General features: G+C 43.0%; 1 protein-coding gene across 1 annotated transcript in view; it reads left to right on the forward strand.

Moving 5' to 3' along the window:
- The window catches only part of GRHL2 (grainyhead like transcription factor 2), a 494,191-nt gene that overhangs the window by 181,918 nt on the left and 290,308 nt on the right, over positions 1-21,965 (forward strand). Inside the window, exon 4 of the mRNA XM_069220568.1 lies at positions 3,091-3,484. Coding sequence (XP_069076669.1) covers positions 3,091-3,484 — 394 coding nt within the window. The remainder of the gene's footprint in view (positions 1-3,090; positions 3,485-21,965) is intronic.

A 21,965-nucleotide genomic window follows, 5' to 3' on the forward strand; every position in this document is an offset into this window, starting at 1 on the left:
TATATATATATATATATATATATATATATGTATATATATGTATATATATATATATATATATATATATATATATATGTATATATATATATATATGTATATATATATGTATATATATATATATATATATATATATTGTGAACTGAGTCAGTGGGGATGGAGAACTTGTCTTATGCTGGCCACAAAACACCAAACCAACTGATCAAAGAATTGGAGAGAGTGAGAAGAATGTTCGTGTGGACAGAACCCCTAAAAAACTGAATTTGTTTAGAATCATGCAGAGGAATACAATATAAATATTTTAACAAATAAATATCCCTACACATTCATATATATATATATATATATATATATATATATATATATATGTATATATATATATATATATTGGGAACTGAGTCAGTGGGGATGGAGAACTTGTCTAATGCTGGCCACAAAACACCAAACCAACTGATCAAAGAATTGGAGAGAGTGAGAAGAATGGAGGCCAAACAATGGTGGGAGATGACATCATTCATGAAATACTTAGAGTGTGAGAGAGTGCCAACGGGGCTGCAGATAATGTTGCTACACATGAGAATATGGATTGGTGAATGAATGGTGCAAGAACACAGTAGAGAGTTTGGTCAAGTTAATGAAGACACTAACCAAACATTCGAAAGGCAAAATGGAGTTGCAAGCAGCCAAAGTAGAAATGCTTATGAAAGAGCTGGTGAAGCATAAAGATGATACAAGTGTTAAGGATCAACTGGCAAAGATGGAGAAATCTTTGCAGTAATATGATGAGAAGACAATGGACCGGAAAGCAAGGACGTTCACCAGGGATGGATTGGACTGCCACTATGACCGTGCTTATACTTTTGTGATGAAATAGGACAGTCTGAGGTCCAAAGAAAAAATGGATGCATCGAAGAGTAGGGCTCCAAGTAAGAGTGATGGCAGCTCTGCCCCGGCTTCCAGCACTGATTAGGCACCCTCGGAGAGGACAGATTTTCACAAGGAGCTCCGCCTCCTGCACAGAACTATGCGTCAAGATGGAAAAAGCAGGATTGAGCAATAGTTTGCAAAAGAAGGTGCTGGACGAGTAGGGGTAAAAGAAAGGGGGTGAGGAAGCTAAAGAGGGCACAATAAGGGATAACTCATACAGAGGATATACCTAAATTGAGACCCCTTGTTATAAACATCTCATCAATTGTCCTGAGTGAAATCCAGAAGAGATTACCTAATTTTGGTCTGACTTTTTGTCCAACATCAAGACCTGACTTTACGGACACTAGATTTGAATTGTATAAATATGTCTGAAAGATGAAACTCCATAAGTACCATCAAATGTGACTCAGGAATGATACGACTGTCACCCCCCCAACCCTAAGTGTTCCTCATTTAAAATACAGGACATTTCTGAAATCCTTGCTATCCATGATTTGGCAACTCAGGGCACTGGGACTCCTGTGTATCAACCTAGTAATCAAATGGATGGTGCCAGGGAACTAACTGCATGCCTAGAAGTAAGTGGGAAAGTAGAGAATCAAGAACCACATGAACATGTCTTCCAGAGAGATACCCTCAACTAAATGGGATTTGAAACAGACCATTGGATATAAAGCAGATTGAGACCTAAAAGTAAATTTTGTCCCCAGCTACTGCTGGGGAATTGAATTGACTTGTTCCAGGAGCTGGTGATAGAAGATTTGACCACAGTGAGAAGTAAATGGCGAAATGAACCAGGGAAGAGCAACTTATCATCCAAAGATTGGAAGGATATTTTTGATTTATAGAATAATCCATCATTGGTCATCAAACCTTCTGATAAAGGGGGCAACATTGTTATAACTTTGTTGGAAGCAAGGAGACAGCTAGGTAACACCACGCATTATAGTTGCCTCTCAGAGAATCCCATGAAGGAGATGGAAAAAGAATGCCATTTGAAATTGAAGTTATGGTTTGACAGTAATCTTCTGGAATGGGATGAATACTGGTATCTGAAGGTGGAACATGTGAAGATCGCAACAATTTACTTCCTTCCCAAGGTTCACAAGGGATTAAAGCCCCACCTGGAAGACCGATTGTGAGCTCAATAGGATCTTTGTTAGAGAATAGTTCATGGTACTTGGACTTGTCCCTACAGGAATATGTTACCTACATGCCCTCATAATTAAAGGATTCAATAGATTTTCTGAAAAAAATTGGAAGGCATCTCATGGAAACAGGACTATATTATGGTCACATTGAACGTAACATCACTATATACATTTATGGATCATGATAATAGCATTCAAGCATGTGAATACTTCCTATGGGATAGACCTATAGAATTATTGAAACATACCCAAATGCTAATAGAGATATTAAGATACTGTCTCACTCACAATGTCTTTGTCTTTATTAAGAAATACTATCTACAAAAGGAAGGCACAGCGGTGGGCACCTCCTTTGCCCCCACCTATGCAAACTTGTTTATGGGGTGGTGGAAGAATGAGGTGGCCTGCCTGACGGCCAAAGAAGTTGAGGAAGGACTAAGTAATAAAGGATGTCCACTCTGATTGTATGAGAGGCCCAGTTGGAGACATGTAGCTGAAAGGCTTAGGCCGTTTAATTCTTTAACTGTTGTTTGCACTTTTTTTTTTAAATGTCTGGCATTCATTTAATAATTTTTTGAATCACCCTGCAATCCCGACTGTGGGTCATTTTGTGCTGTGCCGGTGACCTGGAAGGAGGACGCTGTGCAAAGGAATATATATATATATATATATATATATATATATATATATATATATATATATACATATTAATATTACAACCTATGCATCCATGAAGCTATTGAATGGCTAGGACAGTTCGCCTCAAGGCCTCATGTCTTTCAATAGGATATTACATTTAAGTTAAATCTCTTACCACAGAACAATGTCTGAATTAATGATATTGACCTGACGTTTGGGTTACACATGTGCACACAGTGTAGGAAAGAGTAGTGGCAGATGCTGTTGTATTCTAGGAAAATGCCCTTTCTGTTGTCTATCGAGTGCTGCTTTTCTTGGGTGAAAATATATTTTTGGTTGAAATTACTAATGTGCTTCTTTGTGTGTTTTGCAGAAGTTGTGTAGGAAATCACGACACTCCAAGTAATGTGAGTGGAGGAGAAAATCGTGTCCAGGTTTTAAAGACTGTGCCAGTCAATCTTTCTTTAAACCCAGAACATCTGGAGTCTTCCAAGAGAGAACAGTTTAGCACTAGTGTGTCCGTGAGCCCCTCTGCCATATCTGTGCCAGGAATTGCGGTTGTGAAAGCAGAAGAGTTCACACCCGTTTTCATAGCCCCTGCAGGACATTACACCAGGGGGCAAAGTGAGGAACACCGCAGCGTTATCTTCGAACAGTCGTCGTATGAGGTGCCAAGTATCGTACCACATTCTGATTACCTGAAGGATGACCAGCGCAGCACTCCAGACAGCACCTACAGTGAGTCCTACAAAGACGGGATGTCAGAAGTAAGTCTCATTTACTGCCATCACGTGTATATTGTTATGATCCATCATAGAACTTGCTACGTTGACCTTGCAGTATAACTTATGGTGGGATTAGCCTGATATGGTAGCATTGAAACTTCAGTAGACTAGTCATAAAGACACTACAATTCAGTTGGCTCTATACGACTTGTAGTACCTAACTCTTTCAGGGTGAGTGTAATTAAGTGACGTGCAAGCTGCTTCAGTCTTACTGAGGAAACCTCTGAACTATGTCATACTGTTGTGGTACAGTGCGATGATTCCATTTCCAAACCACTGGCATCTACCGAGATTTTGCTGTTTGTGTCCTTGTCTTTTTATCTAGGATTTGCTAAAACTTGCTTTAAACTGTGACTACTCAGTGGTGAAAAGATATATCAGTTGGTCTAAACCAATATCTCTAATTTGAAATGTGTGTCCTCAATAGGACAATATTTAATATCACAGAATGCCGCTCTCACTTTCTTAGTTTTGTAATGCGAATGGACCATCACGCACCATTTTGTACTAAAGCTAAAAGTGGTACAAAATGGAGATAAATTCACAAAAAAGACCAGGATTTTGGCGGCAGTATCTTTGTTGTGCAATTCACTGTCCTGCTAGCCAAGGCTCATCAGCCATAAATTGAGGATTACAGACTGAGTTCATCTATCAGGGCTTAAGTTAAAACACCTTTCTGTGACCTCTTCAAAGTGGTTCTAAGACATGTAGCCCTGTTGCTTCACCAATGCGTCTCTCATGTTTATGGGTAAGTGAGCTGTGTATAATAGAGCTTTGTTCACCCACAATTAGGAACTCATTTTGTGTCACACCAGCAGATGTTCATATTCAGAGCTTGAGATCATGCAATGCCTTCTACACGCTGATTTGTAAGACGCTGGTAAAAATTTATATCCTAATTTACTTCATATTTTTCATTATTGTTTTATTACTTCTGTTTACTTATGGTATCTTTAAAGAGTATAATGAAGGGCGTCAAGAATCCAGTCTACTCTACTGTAATTTCTCAACCATGTTGGTTTTCTGTGCCCTGATGTGTTTACTACACTGAGGTGTGAGGCTTTTATACCTTCCTAGGCACTCATATGGTTTCTGTTAAAGAAGTGAACCTTTAGTTCAGTCGTACATCATACTGGAAAAAGAGTGAGGTCTTCTTTAGCTCATCCATAGTGCCGTGTGCACAAGGACTTTGTTTTTGTGTAAAGTGTTTGTCTGATATATTAGATATCTGTGTCTGTACACCAGTGTGCACCACTATCTTCCTCAGTACAGTGTGCTACTTTTCAACGTGTGCAAGAAAAAATATAATTTCTCTCATTTGTCGTGCTTCTGAAATGGCCCTTCAGGACCAAAGTTATAGATTGGATTCCTAGAAGCCTCTATCAGATTCCACCTGTTTGAATGAAATTCCAAACTACATACATATGTTTTAAATGGTGGCAACAAATATTAAGCTACTAGGTATATGTAATTTGCACTACAACTAACAAGTTTATTTTACACAATTTTATACAGTTATACAATGTTTCACCCACACTCGTAAACTAGGCGACAGCTATTTTGCAGGAAGCAACCCACTCTTGCACGTACCAGCCCACCTTTCGATGAGATGAAGAGGTCTGCTACAGGTGTCCCATCATGTACTGGAAACTGGTGGAGGTAGTAAAGAGTGCTGTTTTCCTTTTTTAGGTTTCGCCTGCACACGCACTTGCGCGCTGCTTGCGAAAACTATTGTTGATTAAAAAAAAGTAAAGGGGACTTAAATTAGACCCAGCCCCTTACTTACTTGAACTTACCATTCACTTACTCAAACATTGCTGTGATTTATGTGCTTCTGATTGGCCAGCACATCATCTGCTCGTCACTTCCTGTTGTCTTCTTTGTCTTCTTTGCCAGTCTTGCCGTCGAGGTGCCTCTGTACCAAGTACTCTTTCTGGTCACTTCCCATAAGACACTGGCCAGTGTCCTTCCTCCTGCTAGGACGCTGACGGTACTTCTTTTTCTTTCTGCATACAGTCTTCTTTCTTCGATGCCGTCTTGTTTCTACGCCGCTGTCTTCTTTCTTCACTGCCGTCTTCTTTTTTCTTCACCGCATACCGTCCTCTTTTCTTCTTTACCGCATGCCATATTCTCTCTTCTTTCTTCACTGCCGTCTTCTTTCTTCCTGTCTTCTTTCTTCACTGCCTTCTTCTTTCTTCGTTGCTGCATACCGTCGACCAATCATGATGCGCAGCGGAGCCCAGGCATGCATTTCACCATCAGCTAGGGTCACAACAGTGCTCTTGAATTCATGCCTAACAGCGCTAAAAACAGTGAATTCACTTCACAGAGGACGCGCGACAGACCATACACTCCTACAGAACCTCGCTAGGATCTACCTTCCTCATGGGGCAGGACAAGTCATGCCTTCAGTACCTTAATAATACAATAGTTAGTAATAATATTTAGCAATGCACAGCACATTCAATAAACCGAGTTATGGATGGGAACTTAAATAAGAGGTGTTTGTATTACCCAATTCGATGTCACTCGCTATGCCAAAGAAGGGTGACCAGCTCCGCCAGAACTGAAACCTGTAAACAGCACATTCGTTTCCTCCAGGGCTGTTGAACCTGCTGAGCTATATCGCCTGAACCCCTCTTGTCTGTTGAGTTACCCTCTCTCCCCAGCCCAACCCTCATCCCCTCAGAGTGAACCCGGGCGTCCTCGGTAATCAGCTCTTCCAGGCCTCTGTACATGGTGCACGGTACTTCTGGACAGGCGTATGTTGAGCATCTATGCATGTTATGTGGGTGTTTCTTGGGCAGTGTGTACATGACAGTGTTCGAAACACCGTGTGTCGCCAGCTATGCTTTGCTGTCATTGCACCGCGGACTCCTCAGAGTCCACTACATATCCTGGGGTCTGCTGGGTGTACAATGCCCCTTGTGCATTGTACCGTTCGGTGTGTTCCCTGCTCCGAGCAGCAGTTGTGTACGCGGGTCTTTTGAAGCTTGTGTTGTGTAGCACGCACTCACGCCACTGCTGTGAGAAATGCTTGGTACGAATCCCAAGCTGCGAAGTGTGTTTCATAGTGAGGACCTTGGATCCCGAAGTGCGTCTGTGTGTCACGAGCTTCGTGTGTAGTCTTCTGTTCACCTGGCTGTGCAGCGTGTGTTGGATATTCCTCATTCTCAGTCTGAGCTGTGTATAATATGATTGTATGTTGAGAGTGTTGTACAGTTTTTGCTGTGCAGTGTTTATGCACAATGTGTATAACATAATGAGCAGTGCTGGTCATGATATGCTGAACACTTTCCAATATACTATGCATATCTTGCGCAGGGTAGTTTATAGTTTGTATTATGCGTTATGTGTTCAGTAATGCATAATATGTGTCATATAGGCTATGCTACGAGTGAATATCATCTGATATGCACTTTAAAAAACACTATGGACTCAAAGCTGCATATAATGTACTTTGCATAACAGTAGGAGCAGCCTGTGCATTAAGTACTGTCCAGTGCATATATATCTTGTGCTGAACACTGTTCACTGAATTATATGTATCCTGCTATACGTTGCATGATGTGGATTCGAAATACCTATGGATTTTCTCTATTTGCCACACAATTAAACATGCCATACAATTTAGAGTTTCAAACAAAAATCAAACATTAACAAAGCCCATAGGTCTGGCCTTGGCAAATGGACCTTTTTTTTGCAAACCTATCTAGTATGTATAAAGGAGTTGAGAAAAATATATAGGAGAGGCCCAGCAGCCAGGGCATTCCAGCCGTGATACTAAAATGCCCTACTTCAGGGGGTATGCACACGTGATCAGGCAAAATGTCATCAGTCATAGCGCAAGGCAGCCAACAGATGCAGTGGCTGACCCTTTGCACCATGCTGTATGCAATGAAGGGCATAGCAAAATGTGAATGACACCTGAACAGACTAATGGACAAAAAAGGCTGAACCAAACTTCTTGTATGGATGCATGATGTTTTTACTAACATGAGGCAGGCTAATGGCAGAGTTAGTCTCCAAGCCGTGCCCATAAAATCTGATTCTAGCTCAAACGGATCAAAAGTCACAAAAAAGAGCCACACATAGACTCATGCAAAGGTTCACTCGTAATCTTTCAGTTGTGAAACCTGGATGAATTAGATGTATTTTTTATACGCCTCATGTTACTTGGTTTGGGCACATTCTTTTGCCATATTCCAGCCACAACAGAGTACCAGACGACCGCATTTACCTTTTATAATATGTTTTTGACTGCAAGCCCCTAACATAACATTTGGTGGATTGAAGGTCTGGAAACATGATTTCTGATGGCTTAGTTTGTCGAAAGAGTTACCAAATTCTCTGTTTTGTCCTCGCAGACTCTGTCTTCATTTTTTGTTACTGCACCGAGCAACAAGGGCACCCTCCAAACTGCCTGGGCCAAACTGTCACAGCTGACACAACTTGTTACTGAATTATGGAGTACAGCTCCTCATTGCACCCTGCCTATTGCTGGAATATCTATAATTATTTCGCAAACCATTTACCATTAATGCTGTATCAAATTTAAATCAAACATTATTATAACATTCTTATAATAGTTTAGAATCCAGTTAGGTAGAAAGAAAAAACAAAGGTGTAACCTATTTACTTTACCAATGCTTGTTTGTCTGCTTTGAGTGCTAAAGTTCCTGAAGTTCTTGGAATGTGAGATTGGAGAGAAGAAAGAGACAGCGACTTTCCCCATTTGTCCTGGATGTGGATGGGAGGAAGGGCCGGACTGGGAACCCAAAGCAGCCCTGACAAGTTTTGTCAGGTCAGCCCCCATACAAAATGAGACAGCCTGATCACTACAATAGGGTTTTGCTGTTCTCCCCCTCCCAGTAAATTTGAAAAAAAAAATAAAAAAAATTGGTGTATTCTACAACACATTTTTCATTATATATTCAATTGTATTTGTTTTTAAAGTATAGTAAATGATGACCTTACAAAAAAACAGGATACGGCAATCTTTATTTGGGCACTTCAATGATTCCCTCACCATCACACACCCTCTAACAGTGCCTCTCATCTCTTCATAGCCCCTCTCATGTATTTCATTTTTTTTATAGTGCCTCTCTTACTAGTGTAGGCTGTTGGCTGTTGGAGCACTTTACATTACACACACACATACAAAGACAACGAATCATACAGGTGTAAATCAGTATATAGAAAATGTTATAAAAGGCAAGGTATAGGATTCCCATGTCATTTATTCTCGTCCGCATTTTTTAAGAATGTTTGGTCTGGGGGAGCATTAACTCAGGATTCAGAACATAACACAGTGGTTAGGGTTGAATTTCCTACCCAAAAAAACCCTTTTTAGCAAAATGTGTATAATTAAAGACTGGAAAAAAACATAACTTTCTAACCTGTGCCATGCAGTTTTCTTGCAGTTCTTTAATGAACTTTTATAGTTAATTGTGCCAGATTATGATTACAACTTATGAATTGCACAATAACGAAAGGATCTCTGTGACAAAAGCAGTATCCCACTGAGTTATGCACGACATACTCTTCTGTAATCTGCATAGTACACACACTTTGCAGCAGGCACACTAACCCTCTGTGCTACCCTTGATGAGTCAAAACTGCCACTAGTCAAACCTGATCTCTGTCTAGCAGGTCCATTAATTATCTTGCCACTTTTATTGTTTCCTGAAAACTGTTGGATATACAAGGAACTCTGAAGTGGTTTTAAAACTGCTGCACTGATACGAAATCGCCCTCCCCCCTCAGCCCTTTCATCAGGCAGTTTCGACACCTGTGCCAACAACAGTGCGAGCAGAAATAACACAGTGGCGGGCTGCTTGAAACTTAGGACCCCAGACAGACACACTGTGGACGCCTATCTGGAAGCACAACCAGGTGACCTCTCCTATAGCAACTGTGTGTTTGCTGGCACTGTTCTGTTATCTTTATCAGCAGATAACTTACCGGCACTGATAGTGTTAGTTGTGAGAGAACAAGCCTAGCAGTATGTTACTCCTCTGGCTTTAAATATGCAATATTTGAAGCTATAGGGCATAAGGTGACAATACCAGGCTGTGGGGGGGTTGGCCCTGGTTTGGGGCCACTATGCTGTCTACCAATTGTATGTTTATATATATTTATGCTGGGTTACCCCATTCAAATAGATTGTGACTATAGAGGACTCCGCCCCACGCCCAGAACATGAGGCTAGTTGCCTGCTACAATTAGGGTAAGGTTAATATCTAGTTGTTTTCTGGTTTCTTTCTAAACACTTTTTTATGTGTACATTTAAATAAAGTGCATAAAAGTACACCACAGTGTTGTTTGCAGTGCTGTTGGTTTGCAGTGTCATGTGTGCACATGTGAGTTTCTCACATTTCTGTCTAGCTCAAAAGGAGTGGCTAAATGAGTACATATTTGGCAAGTTGCCCTTTCTTCTCGTAAGGCACTCCCTTTCTCATGCTACTGTGTTTATATTTTCTCATAGGTAGTGCACCTGCTTATTAAGGGAAGAGTTCACCTGTTTGTGCGTTCTACTATTTAGTGATTAGACCTGGTTGAGGGGATCCTCTGGCCCTCATGAATGCCCAGGACCTCTTCAGGCCTTAAAAAGGGCAGAAACATGTTGTCCTAAAGGGATGGCGTGAGTCATTTGTCTCATATACTATCCCTCTAGGTTTTTGATCAGACCTATGGTCCCAGAATAATAAAGGAGATAAAGTGGGTACCATAAGATATTTGTATCTCTGTCTGGATCCCCCATCACTATCCATTATAATTTATCTAAGATTTCCCTCCCACCCACTACATCAGGGGATGTCTAGTTCACCCAGGTGGAATTGTCCTACCCGGGTTTCAGAGAGGTTGCTGATGATGAAGCATGACACTACCAGTGTGTGAGGCTTCTTCTTCAAAATAAAGAAATTGCTTTTCCCACATGACAAGAACAGACCGTCTCCACCCGATTAGGGTTTCTGTGGGAAGAGCTTAATTTTTGCTCTCCTGCAAGCCACTACACCCTGTCGTGATTTCGTACTTCTTCTTCAGGAAATTTCTGAAAATAGAGTTGTTAAATAAGTTTTTGTCTAGACTAGTGCAGCCGAATCCAGTGGATGAGCAGCACTAGTAAGAAAACCCACTTACTGTAGGAAGCTGGCCTGATGTGTGGTGGGTACCAATGGTACTTACACCTCATACCAGATCCGGGTATCCCCTCTTACTGAAGTGTAGGCAGTGTCTAGAAGCCAGGCTCTCTAGAGGTAGCTGTGGATGAGCAGCCAAGGCTTATCTAGGAGACATGCACATCTCACGCAATACTATTGTAGTCGCACAGCACTTACACATATGAAAGAAAACACCCAGTTGTACAAAAATAAAGGTACTTTATTTTTTAAACAAATCACCAAAAATACTAGACAGGTGACCCACCATTAGGAGGTAAGTAATACACCAAATATATACACTAGTAATCAGAAATAGGCATAGAAAAGATTAGAAAACAGTGCAAACAGTAATAACCAAGTGACCCAAGGGGAGCGTAAAACCATATACTAAAAAAATGGAATGCGAACATGTTACCCCCACCTAGTTAACTAAAATGTGTAGAAGGGAGCTGGGAGTACTAGAGAACCACAAAGGCAAGTAGCACAGTACCCCCCTCTGCCCCCAGCGACCAGGAATGCAGGAGTAAAACACTGGATTTGCCCTAAACCACCCATAAGGAGGAAAAGAAGAAAAAGAAGACACCCAGAGAAGACTGCAAGAAAACCAGTGGTGGATTCCTAAAGAAAGAAGATCTGTGGAGAGAGGGGACCAAGTCCAAGAGCACAGTGCAGTCCAGGAGGAGTAGAAGATACTACCCACCCAGCCGTAAATGCAGGAGTTGGTCGACAGGACTGAAGAACTCATCAGCACTGCAGCCCAGGAGCTGGAGAAGAGCTCCAGATGGATGCAGAACATGTCCCGCACCGGAAAGAAGATTGCAGATGGGTATCAGTGCAGGATTTCCAGCAACAGGCCTTGGCAAAGGCAAATTTGCAGTTAGTGGCAAAGAGTGCTGTCGGGGACCAGCAAGGCCAAGGAGCACTCAACCCAGGAGTGGTAGTCACAGGGGACCCTTGGCGTCACAGAGAGTCCACAGGAGCAGAGGCAGCCCCCACAGGAGCCCCAGAGGAAGGGGACACAGGAGTCGCAGAAGGAGCCCAAGCAGCACTACAGAAGTGGATCCCACGCTGCAGGAGAACCACGCAGGAGGCTGTGCTTTGCAGGATGGAGTGCTGGGGGTTGGAGCTAAAAGTTGCCTGAAGATCTCTTGGAGGAGATGCAAGAGGACTCTTCCAGACCACCACCTGTGATGCAGGATCTACGCAGCTCAGCAGGAGAGGGGACCCACGCAGTCATTCGTTGCTTGTTGTAGGTGCCTGCGGTTGCAGGGAAGTGACTCTGTCACTCCAAGGGAGATTCCTTTTTCTTCTTGTGCAGGCTGAAGAGTTGCAGTCTTCTGAGGATGCACAGTGAAGAAATTGTTGCAAAGCTAGCAGGATCCCTGGAAACAATGTTGCTGAATAGTCCTTTCTTCTTGGAAGCAGCTTGTCGGGTCCTGGAGGTTCCAGTCGCAGTTCTGGAGGCCACAAGTCGATCAAAAGGTTGCAGAGAAGTCCTGCTGGAATCTTGCAAGCCGAATCTGAGGACCCACCCAAGAGAGAGACCCTAAATAGCCCTGAAAGGGGGATTAGTCACATAACCGCGTAAGAACCTATCAGGAGGGGGCTCTGACGTCACCTGCCTGGTCTGTCCACTCAGATGCTCCTAGAGTACCCTGCCACCCTTAGAATCAAGATGGCAGAACCCAGGGACCCTCTGGAGGAGCTCTGGGCACCATCTCTAGGGTTGTGATGGACAGGGGAGTGGTCACTCCCCTTTCCATTGTCGAGTTTTGCACCAGAGAAGGGACTGGGGATTCCTGAACAGACGTGGACTGGTTTATGCATGGAGGGCACTAAATGTGCCCTTCAAAGCAAACCAGTGACTTGGGGAGGCCACCCCTCCCAAGCCAGTCACACCTATTTCCAAAGGGAGAGGGTGTTACCTCCATCTTCCAGAGGAAATCCTTTGTTCTGCCTTCCTGGGCTAGATCAGATCAAGCAGCAGGAGGGCAGAAACCTGTCTGAGGGGTGGCAGCAGCTGGGTTGCCTGGAAAACCCTGTAAGACAGGTGATAGCAATGCTGGGGGTCCACTAAGGAGCCCCCAGAGTGCATGACATCATAAACCAATACTGACAACAGTATTTGGGTATGATTCTGACATGTTTGATACCAAACATGCCCAGGTGCGGAGTTACCATTATGTAGTTGGACATAGGTAGTGACCCATGGCCAGTGCACATATAAAATGGCATCCCCGCACTCACAAAGTCCAGTAAAAGGGGGCTGGAGTTTGTGGGGGCACCTCTGCTAGTGCAGGGTTGCCCTCACGCACAGGTACTTGCGCCCTGCCCTCTGGGCTGAGAGGGCCTACCATAGGGATGACTTTCAGTGACCTGGTGCAGTGACCTGTAGTGAAACTGGGTTTGTGCACCCGATTCACGCAGTCTGCAATGGCAGGCCTGCAGAACCCTTTGCATGGGCTCCCTATGGGTGGCAAAATAACTGCTGCAGCCCATAGGGATCCTCTGCAACCCCAATGCCGTGGGTACCTAGGTACCATATACTAGAGACTTACATGGGGGGACCAGTATGCCAATTGTGGGAAGAAAAAGGTACAATTTAGAGGAGAGAGCAAAACAACTGGGTTAGCAGGAACCTAGTAGACAAGGTCAAACACAGTCAAACATACTGGCAACAGGCAGAAAATTGGGGTAACCATGCCAAGAAAGAGGGCACTTTCCTACACTTACATTCTGTGGTGACTTGAACATGTAGTCTGCCTTTCTCATTTATTTACACATGTATTTATTCATTCTTCCTTTCACTTCCTATGTTATGCACCATGGAAACATTAAGTGGTCTGTTTGTTCTTGACTGAATGTAAGGAGGTCCTGTTTCTGTGCATACGGGATGTGAAAAACCAGCCTATATTATGGGGGGTGGAATGAAACATTTCGTCTGCAGAATTGGCAGAATGCGATGGAATTTGGCGACTCCTCTTTACTCTTGTAACGCAGAGTTATGGCGAAATTCCACCAATTGCTGCATGGTAGAATTTTTTCCCACAAGGCTCTAGAAATGCTAGCATGAGTGAATGTTGGCATTCCCTCATTACCATTTTCTAACACAGGGGTTCGCGGGCATTCGTGACCGGTCACAGTGAGAGTCCTCCTTTTCAAGTAGATTTGCTGCTCAGTAGATTTTCAACTTTTGCATTAACAAAATCAACTTGAAAGGCTGTGTGCTCTTGCGCACCACATGGTGCCATTCGCGCTGATTTTACAGCACTGCTGGCGCTAATGGTGCTAAATTGCTGCACAGGCAGTGGGACATGAATATTTCCATCCAATGGCAGAACTCCACTGAATCTTGGAGAGTTTTTATGTAACCCCGAAAAATTCCACAAAGTGAAACTCCGCGAGTTCCACCCAGCCCAAGTCTATATACACATCTCTCTAACCTGGGAGGGATGTACCAAATTTTTATGTCACAGTACAGAGGACTGGCTTGAAAGAGTCCTCTTTAATAAAATATTCCCTGCCAGCAGTGTGGAATACAGTATGTTTTCCCTTCAGGAATCTGACCAATAGGCTGTAGCTATAGAGCAGAAAGGCAGAGGACCAACAGAGGAGAAAGGGGAAAGGGTGCCATTTTTGCCCTCATAATTCATTGATGGGGCTCCCATTAAACTTTTGCCTACAACAGTGAATGTGCCCTCCAATCCCAAACTTTAAGTGGTTGAAAGGAAGAAGTACCATTGAAAAACTAGTCTGTGATCACTCTTATGAGCTGGTACAAGACTTTACCCAATTTTTGTGACCACAAAATAACTGATGAATAAGTACTTAAACAAAGCCAGTATACTCACAATTTCAACACCCAGTGCTGCTGGATATCCCAAAAAACAGCATAGTGATGGAATCTCTCCAACTGGAATTCACTAAAGGCTCCATCAGGGTAGTAGTCAGAAAGCTAAAATAACCCCACTTAGAGCCAAATCTCTGATATACCAAGCAAGTGCGCCCAATCATCCCTAGAAGAGCTCCCTTGTCTCTTACATTGAAGCATCTATCCATTCATCCTTTCACCCTTCCATCCACCCTTGATATCCACTATTTTACTTTTACATTGTTCGATCTATTGATTGTTTTATCCATCATTCAATCTTTCCCTATTCAATTCATCCATCCCTTCTGCCATCGATTCATCTATTCTGCCTTCCATTCATCCATCAGTCCACCCATCCATCCATCCCCTAAGCCATCCATCCATCCACTCGGCCATCCTTCCTTTCATCTATCTACTCTGGTATTCATCCACCCATTCGGCCACTCATCCATCATATATCCATCCATTAATCCACTGTGCCATCTATTCACGCACCCATCTACTCAGCCATCCAGTCACCCATCCATCCATCCTTTTACTATGCCATCCTTTCACATATTCATCCACCAATTAAACCCTATGCTCTGCCATTCTGTCACCTGTGCAGCCACCTATCCATCCTTCCCTTTGCTCTGCTATTCTTTCACTTTTCTATCCAGCTATCCATTTGCTCACTTACTCGTTCCTCCACCCATTTACTGTACCTTCCATTCTATTGATGCTGTAGTCCTTTATAGCCGTAATTATAACCTTTCGACTCTCAAGTTGCATACAGAAGAGGCCCATAAAGAACCCAACCCCCACTGTGGCTGCTAAAGCGGGGTTCACGATGCCCCTGGGCCCCATGCAAGCCCATAGCTTTTCATCCTCTGTGCCACTCTAGACAGACAGACATATACAAATCGCTTGTGGGCCTGCCTTAATTGGAAAGGCCCACCCCAAATTTCTAGGTCAGATCCTATCTGGCAGGACACAAGCTAATAAGGACGTGATTCGGCTAACTTGTGCCTCATCAGTAAGAGGCAGCTTGGACCCCAGCTCGATGGACCCCAGCTCATTGCCCACTTCTGGGAGGACCCGTGACACTTAGGACATCCAGTGCAACAAACAGTTAAGGTTAGGAATGCTTGAATTAATCTTATCCATTGAAGAACGTTTGGGCTGCATTGCAGTTTATCATTTTTTGCCTGATATGCCAATGTAGAAAGAGACTAGCCATATGCAAAACAGTCTTGGTCCTAATCTAAGAGGAACATTCCAACCTGAACCGCCAGGCCAGGTACCCTTCAAGCGAGTGCACAAGCAACCCCGTGAGGTGAGGAACAGGCCTAGAAGGTCTGGTGGGAGCCTGGTCTTCCAATCATGGTAGGAACACGGTTGGAAATGCGATGAAACCAATGGAAAACTATGACAATTATTTCTTTACATCAGAGCTAAGGAACAATTTGTGAAAGTCTTGTGGGAAAGTGATTTTTATACATTTCATTTTATTGTTGCTTACAGCATAAACAAATGCAAAACGAAAGATCCCTCAAGTCAAGAACCGATCTCATTTTCTCACAGCTGGAAAAGTGATGCCATCAATATTATTCTCAGCACGAACTACGACCAGGCCCAATTATTAAAGGCCTCACAGAAGCAGGTGGCCCCAGGCAGTTAATATTCGGGAGAAAACGCTTTGAGAATAATGATGTGTAAAGTCTTAAAAAGGAAGATAAAACTGTCGGCTTCCTGTGGACTATAGGCTGGGACATGAGTGAATACATTAATCAGGTGATTATGTAATTAGTGAGGTGGCTTGGGAACAAGAGACAAGACATAACAAGTACTTGGCAGTAGATTGGGCTCTAGGATTGTGCTGACCTGACAGTCTGAGGCCTCAGACAGCAGCGCTATTGCTCAAGTTACACATGTCAACCTACTTTGGTTTTTTTACAGTGGATCTGTACTTCAGGACGCACAGACTCTTAGGTATTACATATCAGAGATAGCCTACATTTATACCACATCCCACAAATATTCATTTTTAAACAGCAGAGCAGTATAGCTCAGGTTGCGCAAACAACCTAGCTTTTGGCTTTAGGCAGTGGGGTGATCTCCCAGGTTACATAGAGGCAGCAGAGCTACTTCTGAATCAATCCAAAATGTACAGGTTCAGGACTCAGACAGCAGGGCTATCTCTCAGCCTTTCTAGAACCGATCACTCTGAGGCTCTGGAAACAGATGCACCCTCCCTTGACAAGATATTAGAAGCCCATGCCTCAGGCAGTAAAGTGATGACAAACCCTCAGGCCTTAGACAGCAGAACAGTCCCTCGAGTCAACAGATCTGACTACACACAACCTCAGGCTGCATATCTATAGTTTAGTTTACACTGCATCTGGTACATGCCAGATTAATCATGACGTAGCTGAATCAATATGTTGCTCAGAAACACATCGGGTATCAATAAAGAGCCAGGATCCTATCATTTAAAGCTCAGGACTAGCTGAACTTATACAATTTCCCCTTTCTACATTTCTGTTCTCTGACAGATTCTATATTAAGGATAATAATATTTCATGTTTTACATTGTCTTTTGTTCTTAAACTGTTTTTAGATTTGCAACAAATATGGCTTCGTTCTAGCATGAAAAATAAGGCCTTGATCTCAAGTCACACTGTAATTCCAATAAGGGCTATTTTTTTATCTGGCACTTATTGGAATTTTAAAAGTTGTGTTTAAAGTGCACTGACAGTTTTTCCCTTCTTATATGAAACAACTGTGGTCCCTAAGTAGAAAAGGTAACATAAAATGCTAAACAATATATACAAATCAAAACAATGTTTTTGATATATAATGATCCATCCATAAATAAAATTCCAAAACCATGTACTGTAGTGTGCTGTGATCAAAGTGACAAAGGAGGCAAAGGAGTAATATCTGTGGCAAGAACGTACACTGTTTGTGTTACAATTGCATGTGCAGAGATACAGCCCAGGAGATATACAATAAATTAATCCAAGTTGGGTCTGTGTAGATTGGCCATGGTCCCTGTCCGAATAGTAGATTATCATCATCAGGACAGGTACAATGTCGGGCTGAGTAACTGTGGCACTATAAAACACCAGGGACCAGATGTACGACCCTTTCCTTTTGAAACTCGCAAACTGCAATTTTTTTGTGACTCACAATTTGTGAATCGCAAAAGGAAATGTACTAATGTGTCACAGAAAATGTACCTGCCTCATCACTATTCATGAGGCGGGTCACAATTTGCGACCCATTGGGAATGGGCAATAACACAGGGATGGTGGCCTGCTGAAGAAAGCAGACTACCATGTCTGTGTTTGCTTTTAAAAAAAGCTACTTTTTTAAATTCAGCCCATTTCCCTCAAAGAAAAATGGGATATGTTTAAAAAAGAAAACTTTAACATTTCTGTTTAATTTTTTAAGTGTAGGCAGTGGTCCGTGGGACCACTGCCTGCTCTTAAAATACATTTTCGCTACTATTCACAAATGTTACAGTTTGCGACTTGATTACCACCTACTTGAAGTAGGTGGTAAACAGTGATTACTTTGCAACTTCATTCTGGTTGCAAAACAATTGTACATCCTCCTGTGACTCGCTTTAGGAAGGGACGCCCTTGGATGGCCTTTTCTAATAGCGACTTGAAAACCCTTTTTTGCATGTCAGTAATAGGTTACTGACTCGCAAAATAAGGTTTGTACAAGCAAGAGGCCATTTTAGCAGTTGCAAACACGCCAAATGTCCATTTGCGACAGCAAAAACAGTCGTACATCCAGAAATATACACAAAGATGAAATGGACAAACGTGAAGAGAAAATTATAATAGTTAAATGAAATAAAATTGTAAATGATAAATTGGACAGAATACAATATGTACTAACAGTCCTCCATTATTTAAAACCTTTGACACATGTAAGAATGGCATACCGAGAGGTATAGTAGGTGTATCCGAGAGGTGAGATAGTCACTTCAAGTGGGGCACAATTACAGACTATGGCCCTCATTACAACCCTGGCGGATGGCGTTATTTTGGAGAAAGGTACTGCCAACAGGCTGGTGGTACCTTTCCCCAAAATATGACATTGGCGGTTTGGCTAAAGCCAAACCGCCAATTTACCACTCCGTCCGTCAGGGCGGTAACAGCCGCTGAGCTGGAGACTTCGGTCTCCAGCCAGGCGGCTGTCACAATCCCACACTCGGGATTTTGACCCCACCTACCGCAATGGTTTTCGTGGCAAACTTACTGCCACGAAAAACATGGCGGTAGGCACTATCAGTGCTAGGGAATTCCTTCCCTGGCACTGATAGAGGTCTGCCCCGCCCCCCCTCCCCTCCCCAGAATTCTCCCCCACCTTACCCCTCCCACTCCCGCCCCCCGGCATACTCACACCTACACGCACAGACGCACACATGCATTCACACACGCATACCCACATTCTCCCACGCATGCATACATTCATACACACACACTTCAACATACACTGACAAATATACAAGCACACACGCATTCACACGACACAACATACACACACACTCACACCCATTCCTGCACACACGCATTCTAAACAACTCACACCCGCATGCATGCATACATAAACAGTCACACACCCCCACACACACACAACACCACCTACCCCACTCCCCTATCGGAGAACCCGGGGTCCTCCGGCAGGAGACGGGACACAGCGCTGCTGCCAGCAGCAGCGGAACACCACCAGGCTGTATCATGGGTCATGATACGGTCAGCGGCGTTTTACTGGCGTGGCGCTTCTGCCGCCGTCCACCGCCATGACCGTAGCCGGAATTCCGACATCCTTCTGATGGAATTCCGGCGACAGTCATAATATGGTAAATGGCAGGTAGCCGCGGCAACGGTGCTTTGGCGGCCGTCGCCGCAGCGGTAGGCGGTCAATACCGCTAATGTTATAATGAGTGCCTATATGCCCAAATTAACCTGAACAGATTTATGATGCATGTAAGTTAAACCAACTGTACTAGCAGGGTTGACATGCCAGGAAGCATATGTATATCCTTTTTGTAAACAGGCAAGATAAAGCTAGATGCACAGTGCATTACAAAGGAATAGTTACCTAAATAGGTCCACTGGAATCAAGGAATCTTCAAAGTCTGTGAGGGAATGGTTGGAAATTACAGAGTGAGCATAAGATTACCTTAATGAGGAGCTGGAGGTATCCAGACTGTGTCACACCTGACTGGGGAATCGTCGATCCCTGTGAGGCATTAAAAGTAAGGGATTAGGGAGATAAGCGAGGGTTCCAGCTTTGACGTGGAACTACTGAGGATTACAATAATTCCATCAGCGGTCTGTCACTCTCAAAAAGCAGAACACACGCTTTCAAGGATACTGGTGCCTGCATCCTCTAACAGATATCTAGGGTACAGGGAGTGGAAACCGTTGAAATAGGCTTGCTCTGTTAACCAATCTGCTCATTAGTTGCCTGTTGGAGTGCAGAAAGAAAGGACTAGCAATGCAGAGGACATGAAAGAGGTGAAAATGGGTGAAAAAAGGACAAGTAATTCCTGAAGGAAAATGATCACGTTTGTTTTTATAGGAGAATGAACACATGTTTGAATTGTAACTCCTATGGATATCTTCAATAACTAGAGATTTACAGAAAAAAACATGTTATTATTAATGCATATTGTTTCAGTTAATAGCAGCGACAAATACAGAAATTGATGTACATTGACTGCCTGAAAGAGTGCATACATAAAGAAAAGACTTGTGTGACAGAGGCCATGAAAGGGCAGAAAATAGGGTTAGTAATGTGTCTGCAATGTCGGTGGTATTACAGACATAACTATGTAAGGACTAAAGGAGAATAAAGACATGTTTGTAATTATAGGAGAATAAACACGTTTGCAAATGTAAAACCCATAGATTTATTCAGTAACCAGAGATTTAAAAAAAACACATAGGTTATTAATATGCATGCTGGCTCAGTTAACAGCAGCAACGTATACAGAAAACACGTAATGATATTATTAAAAGAAGTCCAAGCTTCCATTCTGCTGATGCCATAGTTTAAGATGTCTACTCGGAAGATCCATTTCAGTTCCTCTTTATTTAGTAACAATGAAGGGTTGCCTTTACTGGGTGGTTATACCAGACTTGCCATCTGAGATCATTTTCGGTATGATGATTATGTGAGAATTGCTCTATCAGGAGTGATGATATGACCTTGCACCCGAGACAGCTACTTTTTCCCTTTACAAAATTCACCAGGAAAAATCTGGTAAAATGTATATGAAGAAAATGTTTTGTGTCATTTATAAATCTCACCTTTGTGTTGAAAAAATGAACAAGATTATGTTTTTCAGCTGTCTCCCTTGTTCACTTGTCCCTTAAAGCATGTTGCTCCTGTCCGACCTCCGTTTGTTGCCTGTGTTGCTTGTCCCCACCCACCCTCCTTCCTTCTGTTGTCTGTGTTGCTTGCCCTGACCATCCCTCCCTCCTTCCATGGTCTGTGTTGCTTGCCTACACCCACAGTCCCCCACTCCATTGTCCCTGTTGATTGTCCCCAATTAACCTCCCTCCTTAGTTGTCGGTGTTGCTTTTCTCTGCCAAGCCTCCCCCTACTTTTGTCTGCTTTTCTCATCCCCACTCACTATCCCTCCTTCTGTCGTTCATGTTGCTGTCCCACCCGCATTCCCTCCCTCCACCATCTGTGTTGCTCCTCCCTCCATTGTCCATTATGCCCCCACACACCATAACAAAAAAGCCGCAGACACTGCTGACTGCCTCATATCACTGTCCCCCCCAACCCTCCGTTGTCCTTGCTGAGCCCCTAACAGCCCTCCATGTTGCCTCGCATTCTGAAAAAAAAAAAATGCTGTGCTTCTTCCTGCCTACCAGCAACAACATGCTATGATGCAGCCAGGGCTGGCAGCATCATAGGCAGCATCATAGCACTTTCATTTTTAACCTGCTGCCATTTTGCACAGAAAACGCTCTGCTCTACAGCATAGCGAACAACATTGACAAAGCCAATACTTTCAATAGGCAAGACCTACTGGCTTTGCCCTTGCCTGTTTGTGTTGTGCTGTACTTTTGTGGTTGCATGGTTTTATGTTTCTTGTTACTCTTTGGTATGTTTATAGTGCAATTTCTTGTTGTGTTGGTGTGTTACTGTATTGTAGTGTTGTGGTGGTTGGTGGTGCCTCTTGGAGTTGGACTTTTATTAAATTGTTGTATTGTTTTCGAGTAGTAAATTGTGCTTGCGGCATTGTTGTGTTTTTATTTTATCTTCTACAGTGACTATGTTAATATTTGTTCTATTGTGTTCGGTCTTATGTGTTCTGCTATTTTGTTTGTTTTGTGTTGCATTCTTGTATGGCACTATTCGATTGTATCTTTATATAGTCATATTGGGGTTTTGTAGGTTGTTATTCTGGTGT

This window comes from Pleurodeles waltl, chromosome 2_2 (assembly GCF_031143425.1).
Source record: "Pleurodeles waltl isolate 20211129_DDA chromosome 2_2, aPleWal1.hap1.20221129, whole genome shotgun sequence".
Taxonomy (NCBI): Eukaryota; Metazoa; Chordata; class Amphibia; order Caudata; family Salamandridae; genus Pleurodeles; species Pleurodeles waltl.